Source organism: Pantherophis guttatus, chromosome 4 (assembly GCF_059756535.1).
Source record: "Pantherophis guttatus breed Tessera chromosome 4, ASM5975653v1, whole genome shotgun sequence".
Classification (NCBI taxonomy): Eukaryota; Metazoa; Chordata; class Lepidosauria; order Squamata; family Colubridae; genus Pantherophis; species Pantherophis guttatus.
This window is the reverse complement of record NC_142066.1, coordinates 158255751-158281207: the sequence shown is the minus strand read 5'-3', so window position 1 is coordinate 158281207 and position 25457 is coordinate 158255751. Positions and strand designations below refer to the sequence as shown.

The 25457-nt window shown below is 47.6% G+C and overlaps 1 protein-coding gene across 2 annotated transcripts in view; it reads left to right on the top strand.

Annotated features, from left to right (window-relative positions):
- SMARCC1 (SWI/SNF related BAF chromatin remodeling complex subunit C1) overlaps positions 1-25457 on the top strand; it is a 72516-nt gene that overhangs the window by 26894 nt on the left and 20165 nt on the right. For both annotated transcript variants that reach the window (XM_034430531.3, XM_087894278.1), the window contains exons 7-21: positions 2297-2366; positions 3179-3254; positions 3720-3845; positions 5448-5572; positions 6235-6359; positions 9180-9239; positions 9734-9771; positions 10446-10567; positions 11837-11908; positions 12636-12749; positions 13217-13370; positions 14387-14500; positions 17357-17416; positions 19824-20082; positions 21336-21497. In XM_034430531.3, coding sequence (XP_034286422.2) covers positions 2297-2366; positions 3179-3254; positions 3720-3845; positions 5448-5572; positions 6235-6359; positions 9180-9239; positions 9734-9771; positions 10446-10567; positions 11837-11908; positions 12636-12749; positions 13217-13370; positions 14387-14500; positions 17357-17416; positions 19824-20082; positions 21336-21497 — 1677 coding nt within the window. The remainder of the gene's footprint in view (positions 1-2296; positions 2367-3178; positions 3255-3719; positions 3846-5447; positions 5573-6234; positions 6360-9179; positions 9240-9733; positions 9772-10445; positions 10568-11836; positions 11909-12635; positions 12750-13216; positions 13371-14386; positions 14501-17356; positions 17417-19823; positions 20083-21335; positions 21498-25457) is intronic.

Here is a 25457-nt window from a genome sequence, read left to right as displayed (position 1 = left end):
CTTCTATAATTTTAGCTGACAGTCTTTTATTTATGTAGATCACTACGCCATTCTTTTTTTCCAAATTCGAGGCTATAAATTGTGTTCCTAATCTTGAATTTATCAGGTATTTTTGATCTTGTGTACGAATGAGTTTCTTGTAGACAAATAATATCATTATTAAATTGTCTCAAATAATTAAAAAATTTCTTCCTTTTCTGTGGTGAATTTAATCCATTCACATTCCAAGATAAAAACTTAATTGTCATCTGAATCTTCTCGAAGCGATAAGAACCTATGCTGAAGGCTTTCCAAGTTGGTAGTCTTCGGCTTTGCTCCTCCCATGGCTTCACATTCTTGTGTATTGCCCTTGGCTCCTTTCTTGTATTGCTGTGGCTTGGTCCTTTCCTGTTGTTGTTTTTCTTTAATTTGCTTAGAAACTGCTCGAGTTATACGCTGATCTTTGGCTTCACACATCCGGGCTAGGTCCAAAGCCACTTCTCTTGTAGTCTTAGGTGGTTCATTTACAATTTCCGAAGGAAGATCTATCAGGGGCACGTCCAGAAATCCTCCTGTAGCTCCCTGCATTTCCATTGCCTCCAATTCCAACTGCTTAGACTGCTCTTCAATCTTTTGCTGAAATTGCTTCTCCTTATCGCTCTCCTTTGTCTCCAGCACAGAAGATGTATGTGGGGATGGTGGACTCGCTTTGAAAAAGTTAGAATAAAATTCTTCCGCCTTCTCAACAGTATTTAATCGATATCTTTCTCCTTTAAACCTCAAAATTATGCCAATTGGAGCATCCCACCTAAATGGGATTTGTTGTTTTTTTAATTCATTCACTAGACTTTTTTAATTCATTCACTTCCAAAATCCTTCCTGTCTTTTAACATCTTAGGTGGCAGCTCTTTATAAACTTCAATTTCCTTTCCATCCACTTGCACAGCAGAGACAAAAGACTTTTGCAGAATATCATTTCTTATTTTTCTATCTGTAAAATATATCACCACATCTCTAGGCAGTTGTCTTTGTCTGGCCACCCAAGAATTCACTCTGTACACTTTATCCATTTTACAAAAAATCTCTTCAGAACTAATCTTTAACATCACAGCTAATGCATCAGCACAGATCTTTCTCAGATCTTCCCCATCATTCTCTTTTAAGCCTCTCAGCCTTATAGCAAACTCCATAGACCTGAATTGCATCATTGTCATCTCATTTTCAAGTCTTTGCATTTTATTGTCCACATTAAAAATTTTATAATCAGCCGCCTTCATTTTGACATCCACTTCTGATCTAAATTCCTCCACTTTTTTATCAGTTTTGATAACTACTTCTGACAATCCAGTCACCACTGTCATTAATTTTTTGTTCACCTTGTCATATTTTTCTTGTACCACCTCTTTAATTTCTTTTATCTCCTGCTTAATTTCCTGTTGTGACTTTTTAAACTTCTCATCCAAATATTCATCTTGCTTCATCAAAGCCTGAGCAATAAAATCCTTTAAGTTTTCAAGATCAATCTCTTTTTTCTGGCTCTGCTGGCTGGGAGGCTGTTGTTGAGGCTTGTGTGTGGGGGATCCCCCCCCCTGCCGCCTTCACATCCTGTTTAGTCTGCTTAGAAGCCATTCTGCCACGTAGTCTAACTTTTTCAAAAAAGGAAGTCTTTTTTCCCTTTCCTCCTCCACAAAGTCCTCTGAAAAATTCCCCCAGGTTTAATCAAATTAAAGATGAAGTTAGATCAGAATCAGGCTTGTTTTAAAAGAGATTCCCTTTTCCTTCACTTGTTACAGACAATGCTACTTTGTAACTTGTTGAAATAGCTACGCAAATCCACTCTCGCTTTCAGCTCTCGTTAACGCTGAAGCCGGGCGCCATTTTCAGGAGACTTTCAATCTTTTATTTCAAAGTTAGTCACAGGGCTAGTATAAATACTTGCAGTTTCGTGGTTCAAGTTCCAATTCCATCCTGTTTGTTTGGAGAATTCACTTTGTTTTCGATAGAAAGGTTGGTCCCGCCGCCTTGTTCTACGATGTGTAGAATTGTCCTCGCTGTCCGGAGCCTCGGTGAGCTGGATAGGGAGCCGCGCCTGTTTCCTCCCCAGAAGCAAAGGGGTGCTATCTGGGGGCTTCACATGGGCTCTACCTGACTCTCGCCGGCTCTATTCGCGATTCCTAAAGGATTCGGAATTTTCCAAGCCGCTTCTCTTATTCGATACTGCTCTAACAGGCAATGGGGCTGGCGGTCCGAAGAAAGACCGTCTGTCGGCGACGGGAACCAAACCGGAAGTCCGTCATTTTATTTCTCTTCCTGGCAGATGAGTGGCTGAGACCAGTGATGAGAAAAGACAAGCAAGTCCTGGTGCATTGGGGTTATTACCCAGACAGGTAATCCATGTGGCTTGGCAATCCAACATTACAATACAGGTAGTCCTCAATTTACAACAGTTCATTTAGTGACCATTCAAAGCTACAATGGCATTGAAAAAAGTGACTATCAAAATTCAGACCCTTGGCCACTGACTTGTATTTATGACGGTTGCAGTGTCCCAGGGTCATCCCCTTTTGCGACTTTCTGACCATCGAAGATTCACTGAACAGCCATGTAACTTAACAGTCGTAATGATTTTCCTAACATCCATGGCAAGAAATGTAAAAAATGGGGCAAACCTCACTTGGCAACAGAAATGTTGGACTCGGTGGTGGTTGTAAATTGAGGATTACCAGGAATTAAAAAAATAAGAATTAAATGAAAAAGACAAGAAAAACCAAATTCAAAGGGCAGATTGCCCACTAGATCTTTTTTGGCCATTTAGTTGCAAATAAATTGGATGGATGGATGGGTTTATGGATGGAAGGATGGATGGATGATTAGATACTAGATGGATGGATGGATGGATAGATATAGATTGATTGTGGATGGATGTACAGATACTACATGGATGGGTAGATAGATGATGGATGGGTAGATATAGAACAGGCATATAGATACTAGATGGAAAAATAGATGATGGATGGATATATAGATACTAGAATAATGGATGGATGGATGGATGGATGGATAGACAGACAGACAGACAGATAGATAGATAGATAGATAGATAGATAGATATGGTTTCTTGTGACTCTTGCGCTCCATCCTGTCTGAGTAGCCTAACCAATCCACCCATCTCTTTCCTTTTTTTTTTTTAACCTTTTAGCTACGACACCTGGGTCCATGCGAGTGAAGTCGAAGCAGAGATCGAAGAGCCTCCGATTCCTGAAAAGCCTTGGAAGGTGCGTCTTGCTTCTAGGTGGGCGTTGGCTGTGAAATCTGTGGCTTTTCTGCGATTTCCCACCTGAGGTGTTAAGAATTCTCGGGAAAGAGAAATTTGGCACATGGTTTTACACATACAAGATGACAAAAAAATTGTCAGGCATCACAGTGAAGTTCTCCTAAATGATGAGGGGGCTGGAAGCTATGGCCATTTACGACGATCGTAGCATCTCAGGGTCACGTGATCCCCTTTTGCGACCTCCTGACCAGCCACGTTAACTGGGAAATCCAGATTCACTTAACAGCCATGTTCCCCACTTAACGACTGCAGCATTTCACTTAACGGTGGCAGGAAAAATCCTAAAATCGGGCAAAACTCCCTTTGAAAATTTCTCACATAGCAACGACAATTTTGTGCTCAACAACGGTTGTAAGTCGAGGACTGCCTGTCCTTAAAGACGATTCTGACAATTCTGATTGGTTAGGTCTACGCCCGATGGATTCTGGACATGGACATCTTCAACGAATGGATGAACGAAGAAGACTACGAGGTTGATGAGAACAAGAAGCCGGTCAGCTTTCGACAACGGATCTACCTGAGAAACGAAGAGGTGACTCTTTTGGCTTCTTGGGAGGGAGGAGGGAAGGAAGGCAGGAAAGAAGAGGAGAGAAGTTAAAAAGGGGAAAGGGAAGAGAAGAAGAAGAAGGCAAGAGAGACAAGACAGAGGGGAGAGGAGAGAGGAAAAAAGGAAGAGAAGAGAAAGAAGAGGGGGGAAGGAAGAGGTTAAAAAGGGGGAAGGGAGAAGAAGGGGAGAGGAAAGAAGAAGAAAAGAAAGAGAAGAGAAAGGAAGGAGAAGGAAGAGAGGAAGGAAGGAGGTAATGAAGGGAAGAGAAGAGAAGGAAAGAGGTAGGAAGTAAGAGGAGAGAAGTCAAAAAGGGGAAAGGGAAGAGAAGAAGGTCAAGAGAGAAAAGACAGATGGAAGAAGAGAAGCAAAGAAAAAGAGGAAAGAAGGGAAGAGAACAGAAGCTGGAAGGGACTTTTGAGGTCTTCTGGCCTGACCCCACCCCCACCTCACCACCTTCCAGAGCAGCGGAACCTGGAAGAGAGCAGCTGGTCGGTGCGCATGCCCACAGAGAGGGCTTTGTGTGCCACATCTGGCACGCGTGCCATAGGTTCACCATCATGATCCTAGACCATTCCACACAAGTTTATTTCTGAAAGAGCAATATTATGTGGAAGGAAGGAAGGAGAGAGGTAAAAAGGGGAAATGGAAGACAAGAAGGAGGGAGAAGAGGAGAGGGGGAAGAAAAGAGGGCAGAAGAGAAGAGAGCTGGAAGGTACCTTGGGGGTCTTCTGGTCTAGCCCCCCGCTCAAGCAGAAGGCCCTAGACCAAAGGTGTCAAATTCAAGGCCTGGGGGCCGGATCTGGCCTGCAGGGTGCTTAAATCTGGCCCATGGTGCCTCTGCCAGTGAAAATGGAGTTCGAGAGAGCCACTTTCCGTTTTCCCTGGCAGAGGGTTGCAGGAGGCTGTCCCAGCTGAAAATGGAGCATGAGAGCTCTTTTTCGCTGGCAGAGCCCTCGGGCCACCACAGGTGCCCCCAACACGAGTGATATCAAGCTGCCCACCCTGGCCACACACACCCCAGCCCCTCCCCGAGGTCAAACCCAACCGTGATGCGACCCTCAATGAAAATCGAGTTTGACCACCTCTGCCCTAACCATTTTAGATAAGTGGCTGAACCTTAACCCATACCCTTCCTTAATTCCACCAGATGGACCTTCTTAGGATAGGAGACCCATAACATCTCATCCCTCCTTGCTCTGGTGGGTCGGGTGGATGTCACTGAGAAAAGAGGTCCTTCAAATAGCAGGGAAGGAGCCAACACAGAGAAGGCCCTTCTGAGTCCCACCAGATGGACCTCCTTAAGAGAGGGGACCCCTAACATCCCCTGCCTCCCTCCTGATGGATGTAACTGGGGAAAGTAGGTCCTTCAGACAACACGTAGGGCTTCGGAGGTGACCACCCCAGCACCATGAATGGAACCTGGACCCTCGTGCACATCTAGCCTTGCCTCAAAGCCCCTTTTGGAGCCGAAGGTTCCAGATCCTTTTCAAAGGCAGGACTTGAGAAGCAGCCACTGGATGAGACGTGGATGATGGGTGCTGGGCAAGGGGACTCTCGTTGGACCATCTCTCTCTCTCCTTTCAACAGCCGGTCCGTAGCCCCGAACGGCGAGATAGGAAGGCAGCTGCTGGGACCCGGAAGAGGAAGGCCTCTCCTTCGCCCCCACCACCTCCCACCCCGGTGGAATCCAGGAAGAAAGTTGGCAAGAAGGGGTATGGTCCTTGGAGGGAGGGATGGATGGATGGATGGATGGATTGAATTACCAATAAGTAGCAGTGAGTTTGTGGTTAACATGACCAAGAGGAGGAAGGAGAGGACTTGCCACCTCACAAGGTGAATCCATCCACAATCATGCAGGAGAACGGTGCGCTCATTCCCTCCAGTCTCATCTGATCAGTCAAAAAGAGACGATTCCTCAAGACATCTGTCTGTCACCTGTCTAGCTGATGAGTTATCTTATCTGTAGTGGTCTGTGACTCGTTATCCGTTGATCATTTATCATCTTACCTATCCTCTTCCTATCTTACGTTAAAGTCCAAATATCTTGTAGGTGGCCGTGGTTGAGAAACACCTGGGTGGGTGGGTGGATGGAGAGATGGGTGGATGGATGGAGAGATGGATGGAGAGATGGGTGGATGGAGAGATGGAGAATTAGAATGAGGGATGGATAGATGCAGAGATAGGTAGATGGATGAAAAGACGGAGAAAGAGATGTTTCTCAACTTACTAACTGAAGAGAGTTGAAGCCCTCCCATCTTCAGGTTGATGGGGGGGGGACACCCCAACCCAGAGTCCACTCCCTGTGCAGAAAACGGTCAGTCAAAGGTGGTCTTCTCCTTTTGTCTACCCCACCCCCACCCCACTCCCCTTCCAGACAAGCCAGCCTCTACGGGAAGCGACGTGGTCAGAAGGAAGAGGAGGAGCAGGACGATCTGACCAAGGACATGGAGGACCCCATACCGGTGCCGAATGTTGAAGAGGTGGCCCTTCCCAAAAACGGTGCGTCGCAACACACAAGCTGCACAACGCAGCCCACGCGGCTGTCTCCCCTGTTTTTGTCCGCCGTGTTTTTTAATCTCCCGCTGGAATTTTCCCTGCTTTCGAAACCGTAATCCGGGGTTTCTCCAGACGAGCGGCCCTTGACTTAAAAGACCAAAATTCCCATCGCCGAGCGAGACGTTGGCAACGTAGGTCTGTTTTTGTCACATCTGACATCTTCGCGATCAAAATTCAGGGACTGGACCACCGACTCGTATTAGTGACGGTTGCAGCGTCCCCTTTGGCGTTTCGCCCACAAAGTCCACAGATTCCTCCAACCGATGTGCGGCTTGCTGAACAACCGCCGCAATTCCCTTAACAACCGTGTCGTAAAATTGGCTGTGATTCGCTTAACGACTGCCTGATAATCCTGGTACCGATTGTCATTGTGAGTCAGGGCCTGGCTAGAATTGAGCTAGTCCTCCGTGGGAGATGGAACTGAAGCCCTTCTACAAGTAGTCCTCGGTTTACAACCACAATTGTGAACAACAAAAGGAGGGTCTGCCTTAGTAAATACAGATTGTCCTTGACTTACAACTACAATTCGGTGCCAAATTTCCATTGGTAAGGAAGATATTTGTTATGAAGAGAGTTTTGCTTCGATTTACGACCTTTCTTACCGCCACCGTTAAGTGAATCCCTGCGGTCCTTAAATTAGCAACCTGGTTGCTAAACTAATCTGGCTTCCCCGTTGACTTTGCTCATCAGAATGTTGCAAAAAGGGGATTCTGTGACTCCGTCATAAATATGAGTCAGTCGTCAAGCATCTGAATGTAAGTTACATGACTGGAGGTGCTGCAACAGTCGTAAGTGTGGAAAATGGTCATAAGTAATTTTTACACTGTTCTCTTTGAACGGTCACTAAATAAACAGTCGTAAGTGGAGGGCTACCTGTATTGTATTCGTTCTTCACTGGAGTGTCCTGTTTTCTAGGCACGTTCGGAATTTGAACCCTTGTCTCTCCAAACCTTTTGTTTATTTCTTTATTTTAAATAACCCTCCAGGCTTTTTTTTCAGAGTAGTTTTCGACTTAACGACTGCAGAGCCCCAAACCTTCCTGTTGCTAAGTGAGACTTTGGCATGGCGACGTTTTATCCCCTTTGACAAACTCTCTCGCCTCCGTTGTAAAACGAATCGCTGCAGTTGTCAAGTGGGGAACGCCGTCGTTAAGCCAATCCGGCTTCCTGTTTCTCAGAAGGTCGCTAAGCGAGACATTGGTTAAGGGAATTGGGCCCCAGTTGGCGACTTTTCTTGCTGCCGCTTTTAAGTGACATATATATATGTGTGTGTATATATATATATATATATATATATATATATATATATATATATATATATATATATATATATATATATATGTCACTTAAAAGCGGCAGCAAGAAAAGTCGCCAACTGGGGCCTAATTCCCTTAACCAATGTCTCGCTTAGCGACCTTCTGAGAAACAGGAAGCCGGATTGGCTTAACGATATATATATCGTATATATATATATCTTTTAAACGTTCCGGAGATCGTGATGTCTATCGCCTCTTCTATAACTATACCTAAAACTCGCATCTTTATTCTGCAACCAATTCTCCAAAATCTGAGGGCCTAGTTACTGGAGGCTACACAACTATGTGTAATGTCTGTGTGTGTGTGTATAAAATAGAGTATTTTTAGCACAGAAATGCTATATTTTGTTTGAAAATAGGAAAGGCTGTAAAGCACAATTGTTGGGGGAGGTGAAATAAAAGCTTGGCTGGAGAAGCAAATTGGTTTCTCCCTCAGGGCCCCCTTTGTTCTGTTTTATGACCCAACTGGGGAACATTGTCGGTCGATAAGGGTGGATTTCAGAGAAGGGAGGAGGAAGAAGAAAAGGACTCGGGGGGTCCTTGGTGTTCTCTGAGCTTGGGGGTTTCTTGCAGACATTTCATAACCCAACCAGGTGACATCATCAGTGCCAGAAGGGAGGGGTGTTTGTGGAGAAGAGGAAGACTGGGATCTTCAGTGTTCTCTGACCTGGGTGTTTTTCTTGCAAACATTTCGTGACCCAACTAGGGAATATCATCAGTGAAAGAAGGGAGGAGGGGTGTTTGTGGAAAGGAGGAGGAGAAGAAGAAGAGGGGGATGAGAAGATGGAGGATGAGGAGGAAAGGAATGAAGAAGAAAAGGACTATGGGGTCCGAGCTTGGTTGTTTCCTTGCAGACGTTTCGTGACCCAACTAGGGAACATCATCAGTGCTAAAAAAATGGGAGGGGGGAGGAAGAGGAGGAGGAGAAAAGGAAGGGGAGAACAAGGAAGAGGAGGTGAAGAGGAAGAGAAGGAGGAGAATAAGAGGTAGGTGGAAGAAGAGTGGAAGGGGAGGAGGAAGGACTGTGACGTTTCGTGACCCAACTAGAGAACATCATCAGTGCTAGCAGGGAAGGGGTGTTGTGGAGTGGGATGTTTTTTGTTTTTTTTTTTACTCCTTGGTAGTTCCGTGATTGGAGTATTTGTTGACTGCTTGGTGCCTGGCTAGGGAATTCTGGGACTTGAAGTCCTGAAGTGTTCAAGTTGCCAAGTTAGGAGGGGCCCCCCTCTCTATTTGCAGAATGCAGGTAGTTCTCGATTTACGGCCGTTCGTGTAGTGACCATTCGAAATTAAAATGGCACTTTAAAAAAGTGACTTAGGACCCTTTTTCACACTTACGACCATCACAGTCAACTTGGCAACCGACTCCTATTTATGATGTATAAATAAAATAAAAATAAATATTTATCATTTAAAAATGAAAGATTTGATCTTATTTCTTTTTGCAGTCAATCCGAAGAAGGACAGCGAAAACACGCCGGTCAAAGGAGGCACCGTTGCGGATCTTGGTGAGAGCAACTTTATCTCAGCTTCCTATTTTCAGCTTGTCCTCGACTTACTACCGTTTAGAGACCATTCAACATTACAACAGCCCTAAAAAAAGTTACTTAGGACCGTTTTTCACCCTTAACGACCATCACTGCTTCCATCGGTCACACGATCAAAATTCAGTCGGCTTGGCCACTAAACAGTCCTGGGGTCGTGCGATCCCCTTTTTCGGCCTTCCAACAAGCAGGAAACCAGATTTATTTAACGACTGTATGACTAACTGAACAATGGCAGGGATTCACTTAACAACAGTGGCCAACAAAAAAACTGGGCAAAATTCACTTAACCACAATCTCGCTTAGCAACGAAAATGCTGGGCTCCGTTGTGGTCCTGCAGAAGGGAGGGCCACGGAGATGCCAACCCTCCAACGTGGCACAAGCTTATGCAACATAATACAACGGCGAAGTTGTGTGAGTGACACAAACCGCTTCCCATTGTGTTCTTATCCTGCAGATGAACAAGACGAAGAGACAATGACGGCTGGAGCGAAGGTAGCCAATTTTATTCTGGGGGAAAAAAGAAAATCACATTTTTAAAAATTAGTTTATTTATTTGTTTATTTTAATTTGCAACCCGAAGGTTGGACTTCCCCACAAACAAAGGTGCTGGACCTCAGCAAGGCTCCTGGACTCCATCTTGGATAAAAGATTGCACACAAAGTAGCTTTCATTTGAGTTGCAAATAAAGTCCAAATCTTCTCTTTTAGCCAAACAAATCTTGCTAGTAACCAATCAGAGAAGACACAGAGCAAACCATCCCATAATCTCCTCTACATTAAGGCTCTCTCCTTTACACGTAATATTTATTCCTTTGACAATTTTGCCGATGTCCAGCACCTTCCTTAAGAACAGGGGGCTCAAAATCATATAGCTCAGGAGGAGGAGGAGGAGAAAAAATGAAAAGGAGAAGGAGGAGAAAGGAGGAAGAAAGGGAGGAAAAGAGGAAGGAGAAGGAGACGAAGGGAGGGAGGAGGAGAAAAGGGAAGAGGAGGAGGAAGATGGAGTTGGAGGAGAGAGGGAGGAGGACCAAGGGAGAAGTTGGAGGAGGAGGAAGAAGGAGCTGGGAGATGATTGCAAATTATGCCAATATCGGGGCTCCATTTTTTCCGTTGGTCACTCTAGATGTTCCTTCCTTGCCAACGTAACACTCTTTTTCCTGCTGACAGGAAGACGAAGATCCCAACAAAGGGGACCAGGGACGATCCCTCGACACTGGAGAAGACAATGTCACCGAACAGACCAACCACATCATCATCCCCAGCTATGCCTCCTGGTTCGACTACAATTGGTAAACATCACCGTAGGGGAGAAGGGAAGCAACACCCCCCCCCCAAATTTACCCCAAACCTTAGTGGGGTTAGTGGAGTGGGGTTCAGGGCAGGGGGAGGAGGAGGAGGAAGAGTGAGGGGAGAGAGAAGGACTGTGTGAGTCCTGGGTGCTCTCTGAGCTAGGTGGCATTCTTGCAGACATTTCATAACCCAACTAGGGAACAGCATCAGTGCTAGAAGGGGGGTGGGGAGAGAAGAAGGACTGGAGGAGGGAGAGAGGAAGAGGGGCTCTGAGCTTGGTTGTTTCCTTGCAGACATTTCATGACCCAGCTGGGGACCATCATCAGTTCTAGGAGGGTATGTGGTTCGGGGAGTGGGGGGGAGACGACTTGGATCCTTGGTGTTTTCTGAGCTTGGTAGCTTTTTTGCAGACATTTCATTACCAAACTAGGTAACATCATCAGTGCTAGAAGAGAGGAGGTTTGTGGAGTGGAAGAGGGGGAGAGGGAATAGGAGGAGGAGCAGGACTGTGGGATCCTCGGTGCTCTCTGAGGTTGGTTGTTTTCTTGCAGACGTCTCATGATCCAACTAGGGGACATCATCAGTGCTAGAAGGAGTGAGGTTTGTGGACAGGAGGAAGAGGAAAAGGACTGTGGGGTTTGGGGGGCTCTGAGCTCGGTTGTTTTCTTGCAGACGTCTCATGACCCATCTATACCGGTAGTGGGTTTCAATTTAGTTTGCTACCGGTTTGTGCGTGCTCACACATGCGCGCACCACTTCTGCGCATATACAGAAGCGTCCAGGTGGGTGGGCGGAGCCTCCCGCCACCTCCACTACCAGTATGCCTGATCCAGGGCGAACCAGTAGCAACCCACCACAGATCTGTACTGTCATCATTCACTTTTTATATACAGTCCCTTCCGGCCCTGATGATGTCACCTAGTCAGGTCACGAAACATCTTCAAGAAAATAGATTGTATTTCTTATTTGTGGTCAAATCTATAATTGTTCTAATTAACAACATGAAGAGGCTTTTATATAGAATGACGAAGTTCAGCAGCTAGTTGTCTTAATCGGTCAGTTGTGGCTTCAGGCTCGTCCTGCTACCCTGATAACTGCGATCGTGGCTTACGCAGCAAGCTAGCATTCAACAAAAGTTGACCCAGGGCTTATTCGCAGACCTAGCCAGGAGTTGGCAAGCCGTCTCGGTGGGTCAGCGCCTTGCCATTCGGAAGCGAAGGGGAACCCAAACATGAGGCTGACCCAATTCTCTTTTTCATTTCTTCTAGCATCCATGTCATCGAACGCCGGGCACTTCCTGAATTCTTCAACGGGAAAAACAAATCCAAGACTCCGGAAATGTAAGTTAGAGAAACAAAGGAGGCATTGAGGGAGGGGATAGGAGTCTCACTCTCTCCTCCTTTTCCTCCTCCTCTTCCTAGCCTCTTCCTTCTCCCCTCCACAATCCCCCCTCCCTTCTAGCACTGATGACGTTACCTACTTTGGTCATGAAATGTCTGCAAAACAATTCTGCCAAATTCAGAGAGCACCAAGCCCCCCCCCCATTCTTCTCTTCCTCCTTCTCCTTCCCTTCTTACTCCTCCTCTTCCTGCTCCTCCTCCTCTACCTCTCCACAAACCCCACTCCTGATGACGTTCCCTAGTGGGTTCATGAAACGCCTGCAAGAAAACCCCCAAACTCAGAGAGCCCCACAAGGACCCCACAGTGCTTCTGGCTCCTCCTCCTCTCCACAAACCCCACTCCCTTCTAGCCCTGATGAAGTTCCCTAGTTAGATCAAGTAATGTCTGCAAAAAAGCCATTGAGTTCAGAGGCCACCCAGGACCCTAGAGTCTTTTCCTCCTCCTCCTCCTCCTCCTCCTCCTCCTCCTCCTCCTCCTCCTCCTCCTCCTCCTCCTCCTCCCTATCACTGATGATGTTCCCTAGTTGGGTCATGAAATGTCTCCAAGAAAACATCCAAGCTCAGAGAGCACCAAGGACCCCACTGTCCAGACCTCTAATATACAGGTAGACTCTCAACCCACACACTTATCTTCACTTGTGGTCTGATTGTCATTTGTCTTTCCCAGATACTTAGCATACCGCAATTTCATGATTGACACCTACCGCTTGAACCCTCAAGAATATTTGACCAGCACGGCCTGCCGAAGAAACTTGACCGGCGACGTTTGTGCTGTCATGAGGTAGTCATTTATGGAAGGTCTTCAAGCCAGGAGAATTTCCGAATTATCACGCCAGTCCTGCCTAGGAAAGGGGGGGTGGAATGGGACCCCGGAAAAAACTGGGGTGATGCTTGGGAAGCCAGCGATGTATTCCGTGCTGAGGTCTCCTTTCGTCCTCTGGAGAACATTTCTGGGAACAGGATTAACAGGAATTAAACTGGGAATTTGGCTACTGGAGTGTATTGTAGTCTGGACATCAAAATTTAGATAGCCCTCGAGATAAAACCAGTCACTTAACAGCTGTTTGAAGATACAAACGACATCCCCCCCTCCTCCCCGGGCTGGCTCAGGGGTCCATGGACGGCCCCACCCAATTGGGGTCTGCCCAGCCACCTCCGAGCAACGTGAGCTCGCTTTCTCCTTGCATTGGCCCTCCACAAGTCTTCTCGCCCCCTTTTCACCTTTCATCTTCCCTATTGTCCTTGTAGAGTCCACGCCTTTCTGGAGCAGTGGGGGCTGATCAATTACCAAGTGGATCCGGAAAGCCGACCTATGGCCATGGGACCCCCGCCCACCCCCCACTTCAACGTGCTGGCAGACACCCCTTCGGGACTCATGCCGCTCCACCTGCGGACCGCTCAGGTAACCATCCTCCTTCTGCTGGGTCTCTTGAGCTTCCATGGCGTCCTTCAGGATGGGATGGGCTCCTGTCAACCTGGTTTCATATCTAGCATCCGTGGGGAAGATTTGTGCTACAAGGAGGTTCCTCAGACCCTACTGAGAGGGCCTTCCGCCTCTGGGTGATGATTGTGGGGAGGCTACGATAGGAACTGTGGAAAGAACCTCTGGGGAACATATCTCGGAGACATTGTCAGGTTCAGCCATTCACAAGCTCGGCAGCCATTTGACTGGAGAGGTCTGGTGAGCTGGGCCACCGGAGACCGTGGTTGCCTGGGGAATTTGAGGAGTTCAGGTCCCAAGTGGTCAAAGTGCAGAAAGAACTGGTTGATTGGATGGATGAATGGATGGAAAGAAGGGAAGGGAAGGGAAGGGAGGAAGGAAACAGATCAGAACTTCTCAACATGCTGGCTGGGGAATTCTGGAAGTTGAAGTCCACCCCCATCTTCAAGCTGCCATGGTTGAGAAACCGATGGATGGATGGGGAGATGAATGGATGGATGGATGAAGAGGGAGAGAGAGAGAAATAGATCAGAGCTTCCCAAAAAGCTGGCTGGGGAATTCTGGGAGTTGAGGTCCACATAAGTCGCCACTTTTGAGAACCGTTTTGCTAATTTCTTAGGTAGCCTCCTTCCTTCTTTTCAAATCTCTTACAGCAATTTCAATTTTTGGCCTCTTCCTCTTCCTAAATTAGATATGATCCCTCATTTATAATTGGTATTTGTGATCTGGAAAAATATTATTGTATTTTTTAACCGGGGCGAGGAAGTGAGGAAGCTCTTTTGGAGCACTGATGGGTCCTAGTAGTAGTGATACACACTTGTGATGTGTGGCACATTCTACGTACTTTATTTGCATCTTTTCAGAAAATAAACTTGATTTTGCTTATTGAGAGCTGGTTTAGCCGCCTCCTTAAGGCATTCAAATTCTCTCTTTCCCCTTCTCATTATTCTGCCTTTTTTTTCTTTTTTAAATCTTAGATTCCATCTTCCCAACAAATGCTGAACTTTCCAGAGAAAAACAAGGAAAAGCCCACTGATTTGCAGAATTTTGGCCTCCGCACGGACATCTACTCCAAGAAAACCTTGGCCAAGGCAAGACATGACGTTCCCCCGTTTTCTTCCTCCCTTGAGGACAGAGTTTCAGTAAATTTTTTAGACCGTTATGTCTTCGATTGCTGGGATTCCCCGACCAGCAGGTGGGACTCCCCACCTCTAGAAGTTGCTGAGGTGGAGAAACAGATTATCTCAGGGGATAATCTGCAGTCTGAACTGGCTAGTGTGTAAAACTGATATCTGTTAAATAAGGAAGTATTTACTCCCAGGCTGCTGGGAACTCAGAATCCCTCGGAGATGAGCAATCTCTAAATTGGATGGATGATTCACACACACACAGACACAAACACACAAAAACACACACACACACAGAGGGAGAGATGGTAGGTAAGTAGGTGGGGTACAGTGGGTAGGTAGATATACATACATACATACATACATACATGATAGATTTGGTAGGGAGAGCAAGATAGCTTAGATTGGTAGGTAGATAGATGGTAGGTGGGGTAGTATGGATGGATAGACAGATGATGGAGAGAGAGAGAGAGAGAGATACCTAGATAGATACATAGATCAGCAATCACCAACTGGTGATCCACGGACCACCGGTAGTCCATGAGAAAATTTTGGAGGTCCGTAGAAAAATTATTTGCATTTTTTACATTGCCCTAAATCAGGGCTCCTCAAACTACGGCCCCTGGGCAGGGTACGTGCAATGAACATTTGTGTTGTAACCAGCCCGGGCGTTAGATCGGCCCCTGCAAACTCCGCCTCTCAAGGAGCCAGCCAAAGTTTCATACGCCGCTCGCTGAAGTGCCTGGACTCCCACTGACAGGATGGGGTCCTTCAGGCACTTAGCTTGGCCTCCTGTTTAGTAGCTCCAGCCCCTCCCTCTGTCACGGGAGATCAGGCGCCTCAGCGAGCAGCACACAAAACTCCCACCATCCAGGAGGAGAGGACCGCTCTGGAGCCCAAACGCTGGCCTCAGAAGCCAAGGATCGTGCAGGCATCCCAGCCATGGAAAGGCCGTCCAAATCCCCAGGTTGTCGAACTCCCCAAATCACCTGGGCCTGCCGGGCACTGTCTAACCCAAATCAAGCGGTGGGAAGGGGCCGGCCGGCCGAGGACAGCGCCCTTCTAGCACCTGCCACCCTGGTGCAGGCGGTGGCAATGACCCGATACTGGCCATCAATGATGCGGGCAAGAATTGGCCATGCCGATCCCGCTTAACTGGCCACGCAGATGGAGCCCGCACCGGCTACTTCTCTCCACTGTAGTGTTTCCCCGATGCGGCTTATCACTCCGAGCCCAACTGGGCGGGAAGCAAAGGCTGCCTTGGCACTACCAAATGTACCGTGATGAATGCGGAATGCTGTTGCTGTGCAAAGGCCAGTGGCACTTTGCTCCCGCACACTAAGGCTCCAGTCATTGCCACTCCTGTTTTGGCCCACCTGTGCTGCGCCCCCCTCCCGGTTGCAACAGCACCATTATCTCGTTCCAACCAGCGAGGGCTGCGCTACTCCTTGCACGTTGCACCACTTGCAACATTGCATGTATCCCCCTCTACAGCCCCACCACGAGCTGCCCGGCTGCTGCCCGACAGGCCCGTGCACCCGGATGGAGGAGCTGCTCCAGGATGAGCAATGGGCCAGTCCTGGGACTAAAGCTCCGGAATATGGTGCCGACTTTCCCACCGACGTCAGCAAGCTACCGTCAGTCTTCCCGTCTTCTTTTTCCTTCACTCAGATGGACCACAAAGCTTCTCCATGAGAGAAGGAACACAAAAGAGGTTCCTGAAAGGCTGTGTGCCCAGACCAGGCGCTTTCTCTTGGGTCTCCCACCCGGAGGCATCGCAGAGGCAGAGACGGGCAGGAGGCCGAGAGAAAGCGCCTGGTCTGGGCACCCAGCGCTCCAGTGTCAAGCTAGGTTGACGCCCCCCTGCATCGATCCAGCAGACAAAACAGGAAAGGGGTGGTGGTGGAGAGAAACAGTCCAGTTGCCAAAGTATGCCTGAGTGGGAGGCCAGTGAACCGGAGACCTCCTTCCCAGGAGCATGGGGCTTCTCGCGACCGGGCCCTGAGCTCCCTTGCAGCTTGTTCTGCTGCTGGAGGATGGGCTGCAGCGGTCCCACCTTGGCCACGCCAGCTCCTTGCAATCACCCATGCCAGGATTGCTGCAGGGAGTCTCCCCCTTTGGGGTCTTTTTGTGCGAGTTGAGGGGGGGGGAAATTCCAACTCGGGATCTGCTTCAGCCTCCTGGTGGGGGGCTTTGAGCGAAGGTTGGAGGGAAGTGCCGCTGGTGGAGAAGAGCCGGAGGGCCTCGTTCCAGTGGGACTGCCTCATGGCATGGAACTGGCTGACCATCTCAGCCTGCTGAGCCTCCAGGCGCCGGTACCTGGCCTTGCACTCCTGCAGGCCTTCGCTCTGCTTGGAAAGCCTATGCTCCTAGTCCTCAGTGAGGTGCTTCTGCTGAGCCTCCTTCTCCGCCAGATCCAATTTGAACTGAGCTGTTTTGCCAACTCTTTCTCATGGTGGCTGCTTAGCTCCAACAGCTGCTTCCTGTTGGGGCCCTAAGGAGCCCAGCCAGGCAGGCAAGGAGTGGCTGGGAGGGGAAGGGCGAGTAGAGGTGAGTGACATCAAGTTGGCCATGCCCACCCAGTCACATGATTACCTGACCACGCCCACCCAGCCGGTCGTTAGGCAGATCATATTAGTGGTCCGCGGGATTTAAAAGTGAATTTAATGGTGTCTGAGGTCCAAAAGGTTGGTGATCCCTGACATAGTTGATAGATGATAGGGTAGATAGATGGACAGAGGATGGAGAGAGAGATTACATTATATATACAAATTTTTATATATGTATTTATTCATTTATTTATTTATTTTCTCCTTCCAGAGCAAAAGCGCCAACGCTGGCCGAGAATGGACGGAACAAGAGACTCTGCTTCTGCTCGAGGTAAAATTAAAACCTATAAACCTCAAACATTAGGATTTGGGCGAGAAGAGATGTGACTGCAGGCAGTCCTCTACTTGCAACCGTTCGTTCAGTGACCGTTCAAAGTTAACAATGCCATTGTTTTTCAAACTGAGGACCGTCGTAACATCCCCACGGTCACATGATCACAATTCAGACACTCATATTTAGGACGGCCGCAGTGTCCCAGGGTCACATCGTTCCCTTTTGCGAACTTCCGACCAGCAAAGTCACTTGGGGAAGCCTGATTCACTTAACGACCAGGTGACTAACTTAAGAACTGCAGGGATTCACTAGTCTTGGTGTGGTGTGTTTGTCTGGAAGAAGAAGAAAGAAAAGAGGGAGGAGAAATAGGAAGAAAGAAGGGAAAGAGGAAGAAGGGGAGGGAGGAGGGAAGGAAAGAAAAATGGGAGAGAGGAAGGGAGGAAAGAAGGAAAAATGGGAGGGAGGAGGAAGAAGGGAAGGGAGGAGAAATAGGAAAAAGGGAAGAAGGAGGAAGAAGGGAAGAAAGGAAGGAAAAGAGTGGGGAAGGAAAAGGGAGGGAAGGATGGAAGAAAGGAAGGGAAGGAGAGAAAGAAGGCAAAAGGGAAGAAGGAAGGAAGGAGAAAGGGAGAAGGAGGGAAGGAAGGAACTAAGGAAGGAAGGAAAAGAGGGAGTGGTGGAAGAAATGAGAAAGGGAAGGAAGGAAGGAAGGAGAGAGGAGAGAGGGAGAAGAGAGAGCCAGAAGGAAAGAAAGGAAGCAGTGGAAAAAAGAAAGGAAAGCAACAAGGGAGAAAAAAGGGGGAAAGGAAGGAAAAGGGAGGGAGCGATGGGAGAAAGGAAGGGAAGGAAGGAAGGAAGGAAAAGAGGGCTGGGAGGGAAGGATGAGACAGGGTGAGAGGAGGGGAAGGCTCAGAATTCAAGGAAGGAAAGAAGGAAGAAGCATCCTCAAGTCAAGGCTTAACTTTGGGGAACCACATGGAGACAATCTTCCTGTTGCCAAGGCAACAGCAGAGTAGTCCTTTCCCATTGGCTCCTTCCAAAAAACGCTGCTGTTGCTGCTCCCTCCTCCTCCCCCCTCCTTCTCCATCTCTCCCTCCTCCTTTTCCACCTTCTCTTCCTCTTTTTCTTCGTCTCCTCCTCCTCCTTTTCTTCCTCTTTTTTTTTTCTATTTCCTCTCCTCCTCCTCTTCCTCCTCCTCCTCCTCCTTTTCCACCTTCCTCAATCTCCCATTGCCTCCCTCTCTTTTCCTCCCTCTTCTTCCTCCTCCTCTATCTCTGGCTCCTGCTCCTTCCTTCCTCCCTCCCTCCTCCTCTTCCTCATGCATGGAGAAGGCCCCGAAGTTTTCTTCAAGGCTTGCCATTGCCTTCTTCCTAGGGCTGAGCACGAGTGGCTGGCCCAAAGTCACCCAGCTGGCTTGAATCCTAAGGCAGAACTAGAAGACACCAACTCCCCAATTTCTGATCCTGTCCAAGTCAATCTGAATGACTTGATCCACCACAAAGCACCCACTCAGGCAGTCCTTGACTTACAACGGTTCGTATAATAACCGTGGTACATTGTGGCACTGAAAAAAAGTGACTTAGGACCATTTTTCACACTTAACGACCATCGCGGCATCTCTGTGGTCAACGTGATCAACATTCAAAATGCGTGTCAACTGACTCGTATTTACGACAGTCACCGTGTCTCTGGGATCATGCGATCCCCCTTTTTTTGACTTTCTGACGAGCAGGCTCAGTGTCGAAGCCATATTCACTTAACAACTGTGTTGCTAACGTAAGAACTGCAACAATTCACTTAACAACAGTGGCAAGAAACGTCATAAAAGGGGGCAAAACTCACTTAGCAACAGAACTTTTGGGTTCAATTGAGGTAATAAGTCGAGGACTAGCCATATAGGAAGATGTGAGTGTTGATGGGATACTGGTGTGTGTGTGTACAGCTAGTCCTTGACTTACAGCAGTTAATGACCATTCAAAGTTACAATGTCCCTTTAAAAAAAGGGACTTAGACCTGTTTTTTACACTTAACGACCTTTGCGGCATCCCCGCGGTCACGCAGTCAAAATTCAGGCGCTTGGCAACCGACTCACATTTACGACAGTCGCCATGTCCTGGGGTCACGTGATCCCGACCAGCAAACTCAAGGGGGGAGCCTGCTTCACTTAACGGCAATGTGACTAACTTACTTCGCTTCAAAAGGAAAGGGGCCAAGCTCGTTGGACAAATTAGTGGTAGAAATTTCGGGCTTTATTGAAGTTGTAAGACGAACTCCCATGCAGGAAAGCGCACACATTGGTGGGGTTGTGGTGTGTGTAATTTGTGTGTGTGTGTGTGTGTGTGTGTGTGTGTGTGTGTGTGTGTGTGTGTGTTGCTCCTGAAAACCGCTCTGTTCTCTTCTCCGCCAGGCGTTGGAGATGTACAAGGACGATTGGAATAAAGTCTCCGAGCACGTTGGGAGTCGAACCCAGGACGAGTGCATCCTCCATTTTCTCAGGCTTCCCATTGAAGACCCTTACCTGGAGAATTCGGATGCCTCCCTCGGACCCTTGGCCTACCAGCCCGTCCCGTTCAGCCAATCCGGCAATCCGGTGATGAGCACCGTGGCTTTCCTGGCCTCGGTGGTGGATCCTCGGGTGGCTTCGGCTGCCGCCAAAGCTGCTTTAGGTATGATTCTTCCCCCGCTGTATGGACCCGGTTTGATCTTGGCTTAGAGGCAAACCAGGTTCCCTAGTTAGGAAAACTCGAGAGGAAAAGAATATTGGTCACTTGGGGTTGAACTGGGGGCGTCTCTGAGCTGGGTGATTTCCTTGCAGACATTTCGCGACCCAACTAGGTAACTTCATCAGAGCTAGAAAGGAATGGAGGAGAAGGAGGAGAGGAAATAAAAAATGATGGATATATGGATAGACGAAGGAAGAGGAGGAAAAACTGGGGGTCCTTGGTGCTCTCTGAGCTGGGTGATTTCCTTGCAGACGTTTCATGACCCAGCTAAGGAACATCATCAGGGCTAGAAAGAAATGGAATTGAGAAGAGGAGGAGGAGGGGAAAGAAAAAAAGGAGGGAGGAAAGGAAGGAAGGATGGACGGACAGACGGACTGTGGGGTCCTTGATGCTCTCTGAGCCTTGCTCTTTTCTTGCAGACATTTCCTGACCCAACTAGGTTACATCAATGGGGCAAGAAGTGGGTTTGACAGAGTGGAGGAGGATGACTGTGTGGGTCCTTGGTGCTCTCTCTCTTTGCTGGGTTTTTTAGCAGACGTTTCATGACCCGACTAGATAACATCATCAGTGCCAAGAGGAAGTGGAGAAGGAGAAGGAGAGGATGGAGGTGGGGTCCTAGGTGCTTTCTGGGTTTGGTGGTTTTCTTGGAGACGTTTCATAACCCAATTTAAGTAACATCAGTGATAGAAGGGGCTGTATATAAAGAAGAGAGCAAACCTCCCTCTCTTCTCGCCCTAATGATGTTCCCTAGTTGGGTCGTGAAACGTCATTAAAAAAACCACCAAACTCAAGAGAGCACCAAAAACCCCTCAGTCCTTTTCTTCTTCCTCCTCCTCCTCCTAACTTCTAGTCCTGATGACGTTCCCTAATTTGGTCATGAAATGTCTACCAGAAAACAACCCAGCTCAGAGACCACCAAGGACCCCATGTACACACTCAATCCACCCCGCTGCCTTTTATACCCAATTGCCTCTTTCCGAATACTCTCCAAGGATAGCCCCACGAACAATGGGTCACAGTAGTCCAGACGCTCCACGACAGGAAAGGCTTTTTAAAGAAGAGATCGGACAGCCCATTTTCTCCGAAATGGTTAGAGGGATCTCCAGGGTTGGATTTGAAGACCGCCGAGGTTCCTTCCAAATTCCACAATTCTGTATTCTGAGTTTCCAACTTTTTTTTTTTTTTGGGTCCTGCAGAGGAATTTTCCCGCGTCCGAGAAGAAGTCCCTCTGGAGCTGGTGGAGGCCCACATCAGGAAGGTCCAAGAAGCCGCCCGGGCTTCGGGGAAAGTGGATCCCACTTATGGGCTTGAGAGTAGCTGCATCGCTGGAACAGCCCCCGACGAGCCGGAGAAAATGGGTACATTTCCCAAACGTGGATGGTTTGAGCCTTCGAGTTAACGGCCGTTCGTTTAGCGACGGTTTGGAGTTGCTAAACGAAAGGTGGAAAGCTCGCAACGCTGTTTCTCCCCCTTCTGCAATCCGTGGGTTGCAATCCAAGTAGTCCTCAGCTTAACAACCATTTGTTTAGCAACAGCTCGAAGTCACTAAAGGAAATGCGAAACCCTCGTGACCCAGTTTGTCCCCTACTACAATTTGGGTAGTCCTTGACGTACGACCGTTCATTTAGTGACTGTTCAAAGTCGCTAAACAAAAATCCAAAACCTGTCGATGCAATTTCTCCCCTTTTACAATTTGTGCTTTGCAATCTGGGTAGTCCTCGATTTATGACTGTTCATTTAGTGACCATTTGAAGTTACAATGGCCCTGAAAATAGTGACTTACGACCTTTTTTCACACTTATCCCTGTGGTCACGTGATCAAATTTCAGATCCTTAGCACCTGACTCGTATTTATGACGGTCGCAGTATCCCTGGGTCATCCGATCCTCTTTTGCGACCACCTGACCAGCAAAATCAACGGGGAAGGCAGATCGACTGAACAGCCATGTTCAGCCAACTTAACAGCTGCAGTGATTCACTTGACAGCTGTGGCAAGAAAGGTCGTTAAATGGGGCAGAATGACAGAGTTGGAAGGGGCCCCGGAGGTCATCTAGCCCGCCCCCCTGCTCAAGCAGGAAGCCCTACCAACATCAGTTCCTCCAAACGTCATGTTCTCCATCACGGCGCCTGGCTGATCCAAGTGACACCTCATAAGACAGTGGCTTTACGACGCCCCGGGAGACCTCTTAGCTTGCAAGCGCCCGGCAGCTGTCACACAGGTGGTGCGTGCAGGGCTCTAAGCCATAACCTTGGCTGACATTTGAACAAGGTCGCGCAAACATTCTGTAACGCATGCGGGGTAGGAATCCTTAATTATCTGAGTGAGGGAGAACCGTTTTCATCATTTATTTCTTGGGATCTGTCTTTATTATTTGTTAAGTAACGCAAGTTGGCAAATATGCATTACTGCTCCTATTTTCCCCATAACAACAACCCTGTGAGGTGGTTTGGGCTGAGAGAGTGAGACTGGCCCAAAATTACCCAGCTGGCTTTCGTGCCTAAGGCAGGACCGGAACTCACCGTCTCATGGTGATTGGCCCAATGTCACTCAATTGGCTTTCCTGCCTAAAGCGGGACTAGAATTCCCGACTCCTGGTGATTGGCCCAAAGTCACCCAGCCGGCATTCCTGTCTAAGGGAAGACTAGAATTCACCAGTCGTCCCACTATCACCGCAGGCTGCTCTCACGCTTCAATCTGTACTACAACTCCCACTCTCCTGGTTACTAAGCCAGCACCTAAACCACTACACACTGTCCATTGATTTATTATCCTCTCACCTTTTTTTCAACTCTGAGCTGATACCGGTTTTTTTTTTTTTAAAAAAAGGAAAATTAACTTTGACAATTCCCTATTTAACAGCTACAGTCATTAAATTAGGGCAAAACCTGACAGTGCCTCGATCCGGTCAGCAGGGGTTGCGCTTCGGGAGAGGCACCCGTCATGTTGTTGGGCTTGCACCCAATTTAGCAGGGTGGCCAACCAAGTGGCGAAACGTCGCCTCTTCCCTGATATAGCTAAAGGCACGGACAGATTGTCCCTCAAGAGAGAGCTGTGACAAAATAACAACAACAGCAACACCCCTCCGGTTTGCGCTTTCAAGTGGCACCAGGAAGCGTAGTTGCGGGCGCTGAACTCGGGCTCAGATTAAAAAGCTTTGAAGGTTATAAGTTTGAAAAACGGTGATAACTCTCTTTCAATTGCCATTGTCTATTTTGAAAAACTCCTCGTGGGTTTGGGAAGTCTTGAAAACTAACTCCCTTCTGGCCCTGCGACTTCCTTGGGGGTCTTTGCGTGAGACCACAACCAGATTTAAGACTTTTGAGATTAGGGGGTGGGGGTGGGAAGGGGGATTGATGGCCAGATGCTGGTTGTGTCTGAACGAGACTTAAAAACAAAAGAGAGGGGAGGGGGAGAAGGAAGGAACACAGGAGCCAAGAAAGAGAGAGAGAGAAAGAAAAAAAAGAAAGAAGAGAGAGAAAGAAAGGAAAGAAAGCGAAAGAGAGAAATAGAGGGGAGGGAAAGAAGCAGAGAAGGAAGACAGATAAAAAGTGGGGAGGGAAAGGTAAGAAAGGAAGGAAAAAGGAAGGAAGGAAAAAGAAAGGCAGAGGACGGAGGGAAGACGGAAGGAAGGAAACGGAGGGAAAGGAGGAAAGAAAGGGAAGAGAAAAGGAAGGGAAGAGATTGAAAGAGAACGTCAGAAAAGGAAGGGAGAGAAGGAACAAAGAAGGAAGGAAAGAAAGAGAAAGGGAGGAGAGGAGGAGGAAGGATCTTTGCTGCTCTGTGAGCTAGACTGTCTTCTTGCAAACGTTTCATGACCCAACTAGGTAACCTGATCAGTGCTTGAAGAGCAAGGATTTTGCTCTCTTGATTATATACAGTCCCTTCTAGCGCTGATGATGTCACCTAGGAGGGTCATGAAATGTCTGCAAGGGAACAACTGGGTCAAGAAAGGTCAGGAAGTGGGGCAAAACTCCCTTAACAACTGTCTCAGTTAGTAACCTAATTTTTGTGGTCGTAAATTGAGGACTACTGTATGCTATTCCCAATTAAGCATCTAAGGAAGAGGAACATAGACCTTTAGTCCTCGACTCACGCTCACCATTGAACCCCAAATTTCTGCCGCTGAGTGGGATGCATCTCAAGTGAGTCTTGCCCTGTTTTACGACCTTCCTTACCTCCATCGTTAAGTGAATTGCTGCAGTTGGGACGTCAGTCACACGGTTGTTGTCAGCAGATCATGTGACCCTGGGATGCTGCAACCATCAGTCACCTGCCAATTTTGGATCCCGTGACCACGGGAATGCCACTACGGTCGTAAGTGTGACAACTGGTCCTAAGTCGCTTGTTTCACAGCCATTGTAACTGCGAACAGTCACAAAACGAACCATCATAAGTCAGGGACTACCAGGAAGACAAAGGATCCCGGCACCTTTTGTGACCAGATCCCGATTTTACATCCGTATCATCATTTCTGTTCCGACTCAACCGGCTAATCGTTGTTCGCATTGATCACCGAGAGAGTTTTATATACCCAGTTAATTCATTTTGAGTTTTATATATCTAATTAATTTATTTCACAATCTCGTGTGGAGGCGGTTATAATTTTACGACAGTTGAATAAATGTGAACAAAACGCCTTTAATTCGCTAAATCTCTTTTTTATTTTCCTCCCTGTTTTTTTAACCTGGGGATTCTGCCTTTTGGACAGACAAGTCTGGAAAATAATTATAAATATAAATACAGATATCATTAAAATATCTGTATTTTCCCAATCGAAGTGATGACAGCAATGAAATCTCCATGGTCACAGGATTAAATTTCACATGCTCAGCTACTGTTTCATACTTATGACCGCCATTGTACCCCAAGGTCATGGGATCCCTTTGTGTGACAAGCCAAGTCAATGGGGAAGCCAGATTCACTTAACAACTGGGTTACTAACTGAACAACTGCATTGATTTGCTAAAAACAGTGACGAGAAAGGTCGCAAAAGGGGGCAAAACTCAACATCTCACTTAACGACAGAAATTTTGGGCTCAATAGTTGTAAATTGAGGGCTACCAGCATTAAAGAAGGATTCTGTTTTCTCTTCGTCGTGGCTTTGCGTTGCCAGAGTGCCAAATCTTGTTTTCCTTCATAAAATCACACATAGTCCTCAACTTACAGCAGTTCACTTAGTGACCAAAGTTACAACGGCACTAAAAAAAGGGACTTAGGACTGTTTTTCGCACTTAACGACCGTTGCAGCATCCCCATGGTCACATGATCCAAATTCACATTTATGATGGTTGCAGCGTCCTGAGGTCACGTGATCTGT